The following is a 9,402-nucleotide window of genomic DNA, read 5'->3' on the forward strand; positions in this document are numbered from 1 at the left end:
ATGGCTCAGGGAACTTTGCAGAAGAAGTGGTAGAATGATTGTAAGAGCCACAGGGGGGAAGGCATATCCAGAGGTATTGCCTCCTCACAATGGCTCAGTGCTGCTCTAACAAATCATAACCCACATCCCCATGGTGAATGCCAGCAATCCCACTAAGGAGGGTCCTCAGTAGGATAGAGGCATGGAGAAGGGAAAAGATTGTATCAACACATGATGTGTCCATACAAGGTTTCTAATCAATAAAAAAAAAAAAAGAAATATATACAAGAAAAAGAAATAAGAGAGTTAAGAGACATCCCACTGAATGGCATAAAATCATTGCTGATTCAGCAAACAGAGGTCAATATCTAGAAAATATAAGTATCACAGTATAGTTAACACTGGTGAAATAAGTAGTTCAAGCATTAAATGGACAAATAAACTGAATAAACAATTTTAAAATGAATACATATATATGTGCCATAAATTCATAAAAATATTCAATATTTTTAGCTATCAGAGAAATGCAAAAAAAATACTGCATTGAGGTTCTATCATATTCTGATCAGAATGATTATTATAAAAACCATACCAAAAATTAAATGTGACTTCCAGTAAAAATGGCATGTGCCTAACCGTGCCTCACCTCCCAGAAAAGGGAAGACAAGATCTTTGGGATTCTTTGGATTTTTAGGTATTTTCAGATGCTAGTAAACCTCCAGTGGGAGGATGTGGAGGAACAAAGTAAGGACTCTACTGATTTCCATGCTCTTGGGTAGCCCATGAGTCCCCCAATCCCCCTAATCAGCTGGCCCAGCCACAGTCCCAGCCACACACCACCAGGTTCCTCCTGCACTAACCACAGGCTAAGTGGACCCAGATCAGCAGGGTAGTGTTCCCCCCTCCCTAGGATTTCCCACCACTGGGGACCTCCATGCATTAGCACCTTCCTTCCAATGCCCTGCAGTGCATAGACCAGGTCCTCCTGCACTTCCTGCAGGTTACTCAGATCCAGACCGGCAGGCTAGCATTCCCCTTCTCTCCTGTGTTCAGTTTTCCTGCCACCAGGGACCTCCACATGCAACCACCATCCTTCCTGCTACCCTTCCCTGCATGGACCAGTTCTTCCTGCATTTCCTGCAGGCTACTTGGACCCAAATCATCAGGATAGTGTTCCCCTTCCCTCCCTCCTTCAATTTTCCCACAACCAGGTACCTCCATGACTGACCGCCTTCTCATGCACCTCCCCATCATGCACCAGGTCCTACTGAGCTTCTTGCAGGCTATTCAGACCCAGACCAGTAGGCTATTGTTCAGTCTTTCCTCCTCCTTAATGTCATCCCACTATAGTCACTGCCCAAATTCCACAAATGTCACCTGCTCAGCAGCAGTCCCACATTCTCACCCTACCATGTCACAGGACCTGGCAGTCCCATCCACCCCCTGCTATATGGTCCCCAAAGACCTGCTATCCATCCCCTAACCCCTCAGCATTGTAGAACCACCATGCAATTCCATCCTTCCCCCTCTGCAGCCAGCCACAATACAGTCTACCCCCATGTAGTCCCACGCAGGCCAACAAACCACTTCATATGGTCCTCAGGACCCAACCAGAGCCCAGCAGGCTCCTTCCCTCTGAGCAGAAATATCCCATTGCCATCAGAAGCTTAATCAAAAAATAAATAAATAAATGGGACTAATCTCTGATGTGACTTCAAGAGTAAACTACAGCTGCCTCTTAAATTAAATAAGATTCTTACACTGTGATGGGCAGACAACAGCACAAAAGGAATAACATGAAAAATCAAGTGCAAGTAAATCCAACATGGTTTCCTAGTCCCACAATGGATGCCTCTAATCAAAACATAGAAGAAGCAATAGGATCAGAATCCCAAAATAAAGATACATGCTATCCAAACCTGGCCATGCAATTAGCAGTACTTGCAGAAAATCAATAAAGGTCCAATAATGGTATGGATGCTGCCCATGCTAGATTACACCTAATAGAAAAGAACTGGGAAGTGTTCCAAAGACAGTTAAATGATTTGAAGGAGAGTGAGGGGAAAAAATAAAAGACGACTTCAATAATCAGCTGGCTAAACACAATGAAGACATAAATAAATGCAAGGATGAATTATAAGAAGCATTAAGTAAATCAGAAAATAAAGTGAACAGGTAACTAAGCAGAGGGATGGAAACTATACATTAAAAAAAAGAAGTAGAAAATGCAAACCAAATTGAACCAAACCCAATCTCTATAGAAGCTCTCAAGAAGTGAATCAGCCATGTGGAGGATAGAAACTCAGAACTGGAAGACAAACCATAAGAAACAGTTCACGAGTCCAAAGGTTTCAATAAGCTCAAAGATTTTGATGAACAGAACATGAGGGAACTGTGGGATACTATTAAACGTCCCAATATTCAAATCATGGGAATACCAGAAGGGGAAGAAATTCAGATCAGAGACATGGAAAATTTATTCAACAAAATTATCAAAGAAAAAGTTCCCAGAACTCGAATAGAAAGTCCCATGAATTTAAGCTAACAGAACTCCAAACAGACTGGACTGAAGGATAAAGTGTCCAAGACATATTATCATTAAGACTCTAAACATCGATAACAAAGACAAAGTCCTAAAGGCAGCTATAGAGAAACAACACATTACATATAAAGGATACCCCACTAGAATTACTTCAGACTTCTCAGTGGAAACCCTGAATGCCATAAGAGCCTGGAATGGAACACTGCAAAGTCTAAGAATTTATGGCTTACAACCCAAACTACTCTATGCAGCAGAAGTATCCCTCAGAATTGATGGTGTAAGAAAAAAACTTTCCACAATAAAAGTCAGCTTTACCACTACATGAAAACAAAGCCAAATCTACAGAGAGTACTTCAGGTAATTCTCCACATAGAAGAGTCAAAAAACAAACTCAAGTGCCTACAAGAAGGAGATCACAATAACCAAACTCAGAGAAGGCACAAAAACTACAAAGTCCAAGAAAATACCAAGTCACATAAACCACAACAATATGGCAGAGATTAAATCAAACCTCATAGTTATTACCTTAAATATTAGTGTCCTTATTAATTCACCCATCAAGAGGCATAAGCTAACAGAGTGGATCAGAAAATTAAACCCCTTAATCTGCTGTCTTCAAGAAACTCTCCTCACCAATAAAGACAGACACCTCCTCAGGATGAAAGGGTGGAAAAAGAAATTCTAAGAAACAAGCAGGTGTAGCTATACAAATATAGGATAAAATAGACTTCAAACAAAAGTAATCAAAAAAGTCAAAGAAAGCCACTCCTTACTAAGTAAGGGAATGATCTAACAAGAGGTTATCACAATCATCAATCTTTATGCATCAAACAAAAGTGCACCACAATTATAAAACAAAACTTACATGACAACAAAACTGAAATTACCACCAACACCATCATAGTCAGGGACTTTAATACTCCACTATCAGCAATAGATACATCATCCAAACAGAAAATTAACAACAACATAGACCAATTAGAGCTAACAGACATCTACAGAACATTATACCCAAAATCCACAGATTAGACCTTCTTCTCAGCAGCCCCATGGAACATTCTCTAAAATAGATCACATACTGGGCCATAAAGCCTGCTTCCATATATTAGGGAGATCAATATAATTTCCTGCATGATATCAGATCACAATGTTGTATTCCTAGAAATTAATAATAAATTATGTGTCAGGAATCCCACCAGCTACTGGAAACTGAACAACACACTTTTAAGCAATAAATAGATAGTGAGTAAAATAAAAAGTGAAATATCAAAATTTATAGTATTAACTGATAATTAGAACACATTGTACCAAAACTTACGGCAGTCCTTAAGGGAAAATTCATAGCACTAAATGCCTAACAAAGACAGAGAGATCCCAAATCAATAATCTAACCACCCACATAAGTGCATTGGGAAAACAAGAAGAATCCAACCCAAAAATCACCAAATAAGAGAAATAATTAAGATCAGAGCAGGTATTAATGAATTTGTAACTAAGAAAATAATTAAGAAACTTGATGAAACAAAGGGTTGGTTCCTTGAAAAAATAAGCAAGATTGATAAACTCCTGGTCAATTTGAAAAGTACAACAAAAAAGGAGATGCTTCAAATTAACAAAATTAGAAATGAAAAAGGAGAGATCACAATAGGCATAAGTGAAATTGGGAGAATCATCAGGACTTATTTCAGAAACCTCTACTCCACAAAACTGGATAATATGGAGGAAATGGATGAATTCATGGACATATACCACCTACCAAAGCTAAACTCAGAGCAGATTACATGCCTAAGCAAACCTATCACACCCACCAAGATTCAAAAGGTAAACAAAAACCTCTCCAAAAGGAAGGGTTGAGGACTAGATGGCTTCTCAGCTGAATTCTTTCAAACTTTCATGGAAGAACTGAAAACATTTTTACTCAAATTGTTCAACAAAATCAGAGAATAGGGAAAGATCCCAAACTCCTTCTCTGAAGCTACTACCACCCTAATGCCAAAGCCATGCAGAAATGCCACAAGAAAAGAAACTACAGGCTTGTCTCCCTGATGAGCTTAGACTCAAAGATCATGAACAAAGTCCTTGCAAACCAAATTCAACAACACATCAAAAACATTATCCACCTTGATCATTCCAGGAACTTAAGGGTGGTTCAACATATGAAAATCTGTCAATATAATACACCACAGAAAATAACTTAAACATAAAAATCACATGATCATTTCAATACATGCAGAAAGGGGATTTAACAAAATACATTATCACTTCGTAGCCAAAACATTGGAGAGAATAGATATTACCTATCTTTTTCTTACTTCTTTTCCTTGGTGCTGACCTGTAACTCCCAGTACCAGCATGTGGTTGACATCTCCAATGAGCTGTTGATCAGAGAGACCTACAAAGTTTCCAAAATATAACAGATTTTTGTCAGAGTACTTGATAACCCACCAAGGGTAAGTAGTAAGATCCTACTGAGGAAGACACCATATGCCATTGGTATGGAACATGGTGTGACCTGACTGGAATCTGGATGAGAGTCAGTCCCCAGACAGTCAACTCATCTAGTGCCAAAAGGTGCTACATGAGTGACTGAGGGAAAATTACCAACACCTGTCTTTACAAGCAACTTATGGTCTATGCTACCCAGCAGCAAACAACCTGACATGATGCTCACAAAAGCGCAATAGTGGCACACAGCCATGGTGGATAACCAACTTCTCTTGCTTGTGCTAATTGATCTGCTCAGTGGAATGGAACCCATAGCTGGAGCTGTGAAACACATCAGAACCATACCCAAAAAATGAGCCTGCTCTCCACTATCAATCTCCCACCGATCTTGAGCTGTAAGAGGGCCTACACCTATTAAATCAATGGTTATCCCATATATCAGGTGCTGACTTCACTCTCCCTTGGAGAATTTGCTTCTCTTTTTCAGATGGATGCAGATCTTGATGAGAGAATCAGCCCATCACATCTCAACAGGGCCCCAGCTGAAATCATAGAGTAATTGTGGATAAAAATAAGAGTGGTGCTTTCTTGGTGAACCTGGTACCGGAACAAGGGTGAAGGAGATAGACACAGAGAACACTCAACTCCTAGATATCCAGAGATGAAGATATTTCCAAGACCTCATCTCTGCAGTTGACCTAAAAATGAACCCAACAGAGCTCATGGAAATTTGTGAAAGAGGGGCAGAAAAATTGTTAAAGCCACAAGTTGGGTTATTATGCACAGAGACATTACCACTCCCCCATAACTGATGGCTAAATCCATAATACATGACCCATATTCCCTAATTAGGAGAGTCCCTGTGGAGGGGTTAGGACAGGGAGGAGCCTAACAATGGTACCAACATGAGTGAACACACACTGACTGCATAACTAATAAAAAAATACAACATCACTTCATGATCAAAACATTGGAGAGGGCTGCGGCACGGGCGGGGAGGGCAGCGGGGCCGGGACTGGAGTAGCCGCCACACGGACCCCACCAGCCTCGCCGGCTCCTGCCCGCAGGCCGCGAGCGTAAAGATCGGGAGGATCAGAGAGCGGCTTGGGCGCGTCAGGCCGGGAGAGCGCGAGATAAATTTACATGTGTGGGAGACCAGACCAATAACACTCCTGAATTAAGATCGTGGGTTCTGAGGGTTGAGCACTGAGACCTGAAGATGAGTGAGCTTGACCAGCTGCGGCAGGAGGCCGAGCAACTGAAGAACCAAATAAGAGATGCTCGCAAAGCATGTGCAGATGCAACTCTCTCACAGATTACTAACAACATCGACCCAGTGGGAAGAATCCAGATGCGCACCAGGAGAACTCTGAGGGGGCACCTGGCCAAGATCTATGCCATGCACTGGGGCACAGATTCCAGGCTCCTTGTCAGCGCCTCGCAGGATGGAAAACTCATCATCTGGAACAGCTATACTACAAACAAGGTCCATGCCATCCCTCTGCGCTCATCCTGGGTCATGACTTGTGCATATGCTCCTTCTGGGAATTATGTGGCCTGCGGTGGCCTGGATAACATTTGCTCCATTTACAATCTGAAAACTCGTGAAGGGAATGTACGTGTGAGTCCTGAGCTGGCGGGACACACAGGTTACTTGTCCTGCTGCCGGTTCCTGGATGACAATCAGATCGTCACCAGCTCTGGAGATACCACATGTGCCCTGTGGGACATAGAGACCGGCCAGCAAATGACCACATTTACTGGACACACTGGAGATGTCATGAGCCTGTCTCTTGCTCCTGACACCAGACTGTTTGTCTCTGGTGCTTGTGACGCTTCAGCCAAGCTCTGGGATGTCCGAGAAGGGATGTGCCGGCAGACTTTCACAGGCCATGAGTCTGACATCAATGCCGTCTGTTTCTTTCCCAATGGCAATGCCTTTGCCACTGGCTCAGATGACGCTACATGCAGGCTGTTTGACCTCCGTGCAGATCAGGAGCTCATGACTTATTCCCATGACAATATCATATGTGGGATCACCTCTGTCTCCTTCTCTAAAAGTGGGCGTCTCCTCCTTGCTGGGTACAACAACTTCAACTGCAACGTCTGGGACGCACTCAAAGCTGACAGGGCAGGTGTCTTGGCTGGACATGACAACCGTGTCAGCTGCTTGGGGGTGACTGATGATGGCATGGCTGTGGCAACAGGGTCCTGGGACAGCTTCCTCAAGATCTGGAACTAAGGCCAGTAGCGCAAGTGGATGCCACGGTGACTGGAAGACCATTCCAACCTTGAAGCGTTACAGTAATAGCATATCCTATCCAACCATACTAACGTGGACACCCACACCTCCCCTCAGAACTTCAAAAGGGCAAGATCTTTTTTCCTTCACTTACTGCTGAAATCAAGAGCACAATTCCCATTAAGAGAAGGATCTCTGTGCTGTAAACTAAAACAAATTGTGCATTCCTTCCGGGGCCATTGTCTTTGTTTTCTTTTTTGTCTTGGATGAAATTTAAAAGGAAATACTACAATAAAAATGTTAACCAGAAGGTAAACCTGAGTGTAATTGTGAGACAGACACGCCTCTTCACTAGTTTATTTGAATTTTAGACCAGTAATCCTGTTTTGTGGCATTCATGCAAGACAAGTTGAGGACTTTGTTTATCTTGTAATTGTTTCTAAATATTCAGTCATTTGTAGCAGGATCTGGGAGCATTCACATTTCCTTCTTTAAGTATATTCCTTTCTGTTCAGTAGTTAAACAGAACCAGAGCCCATGGCATTCTCTGACTTGTTGGTGACAGTTTTGTCCTGGCTTTTATTTTTGTCTCATGTCACACAGATGACTGTTTCACACAAACAGCATAGTGGAAGAGAAAAGTTGAGAAACAAAGTAGCCTAGCACATGCTGTGATGGCCATGAATGCTTGATCAGAGTCTTCTTCTTTGCTGAATAGCGAACTCATATCTTCCATCCTTCCTGCCATGTCCTCCCCAACCTCCAGTTTAGTTTCTGCTCTTACTTTGGGTTTCCTGTAAAGTTGGAGGGAAGTTTGTAGTCGCGTGACACTACCCGTCCTGCCCCTGCTGTCAGGGACCTGTTCTCCAGAGAGGTGCCTGTCCTCTGCTTGGATAGTCAGTTGGTTATTTGTGTATGAAACAATGTACAAATCAATGTTTTGAAAATAATGATCTCAGACTTTCTAAGTTAAATTTTAAACACTTTGATTGTTTGCCATATTAGGTGGGTTTACTCTTAGAATCGCATGCTGTAGAAATGCTCCAAAGTGCATATAGGACTCAGTCCTTAGATGTTCTTTTTCTTTTAAGAAATAACCTTTCAAGTTGTAACTGTGGCGGCTCTGTCCACTTACTGTTGCTACTCTGCACACATATCGGAAGCAGCAAGCGCTCTATACGCTTGAATAGTTGGACAAGTCACTGTTCTCTTTACTTTAAAAAAAAAAAAATAGTTCTGTTGGGAATAACAGCTGTTGGATTCAGAGAGGGGAGGGGAAGAGAGCTACCCTGCTGCCTCTTTGCCACTTCCTGGAAGCCTGCCTCTGAGGAACAGCCTTTTGCATCTGAGGCAGATCCTTTTTACATCATGCAGATCTTCCTGGTTTTCATCTCGAGCTGTGTTCAGCAGCAGCGTTTGGACAGCAGTGTTCTGTGGGTCCTTCCCCCTCCTGTATCCTATCCCCTCATAGCAGCAGTAGTGGCTTCGCCATCCTGTTTCTGCAGCGTCCTGTACAAAACTGTGCTGTGACTGTTTTGTAGACCTGGACCTGGCAAAGAATATAGCAAAGCCCCCTCTCTTTCCACCAAACGACTCTGTAGAGCTCTCTGCACCCTGTACCCTTTTCACCTTTTGTATTTAATTTTAAAGTCAGTGTACTGCAAGGAGGCTGGATGCAAGATAGATACTATATTAAACTATACTGTTATTTAAGATGTAATAAAGCAGTTTGACATGAGGGGAAAAAAAAAACATTGGAGAGCATAGGCATGAACAGTCTATATCTCAACATAATAAGGGCTATATATAAAGTTCCAAAAGCCCAAATAATACTTACTGGGGAAAGACTTAAGGAATTCCCAGTGAGACCAGGAACAAGACTTTCACCTCTACTCTTCAACATAGTACTGAAAGTCCTAGCTCAAGTAATAAGAGAGGAGAAACAAATAAAAGGGATACAAATGGAAAGGAAGAAGTTAAGTTATCCCTATTCACAGACTTAATCATCCTATACATAAGTGACTGAGAACTTCCATCTCAAAACCCTTAAAGGTGATTAATTCCTTCAGAAAACTAGCAGGATATAAAATCAACACACTAATATCAGTAGCCCTTCGTATGCAAAAGACAAAGATACAGAAAAAGTAATTAGCAACAATGTCCCATATTCAATTGCAACAACAAGAAAAAAGAA

General features: G+C 41.9%; 1 protein-coding gene across 1 annotated transcript; it reads left to right on the forward strand.

The window, feature by feature from the left end:
* Positions 1-5,983: 5,983 nt before the first annotated feature.
* On the forward strand, positions 5,984-7,524 carry LOC123458799 (guanine nucleotide-binding protein G(I)/G(S)/G(T) subunit beta-1-like). Its single transcript, XM_045144248.1, has one exon. The coding sequence runs from the start codon at positions 6,186-6,188 to the stop codon at positions 7,206-7,208; it is 1,023 nt and encodes a 340-aa protein (XP_045000183.1). The 5' UTR covers positions 5,984-6,185; the 3' UTR covers positions 7,209-7,524.
* Positions 7,525-9,402: the final 1,878 nt, after the last annotated feature.

This window comes from Jaculus jaculus, chromosome 2, assembly GCF_020740685.1.
Source record: "Jaculus jaculus isolate mJacJac1 chromosome 2, mJacJac1.mat.Y.cur, whole genome shotgun sequence".
Classification (NCBI taxonomy): Eukaryota; Metazoa; Chordata; class Mammalia; order Rodentia; family Dipodidae; genus Jaculus; species Jaculus jaculus.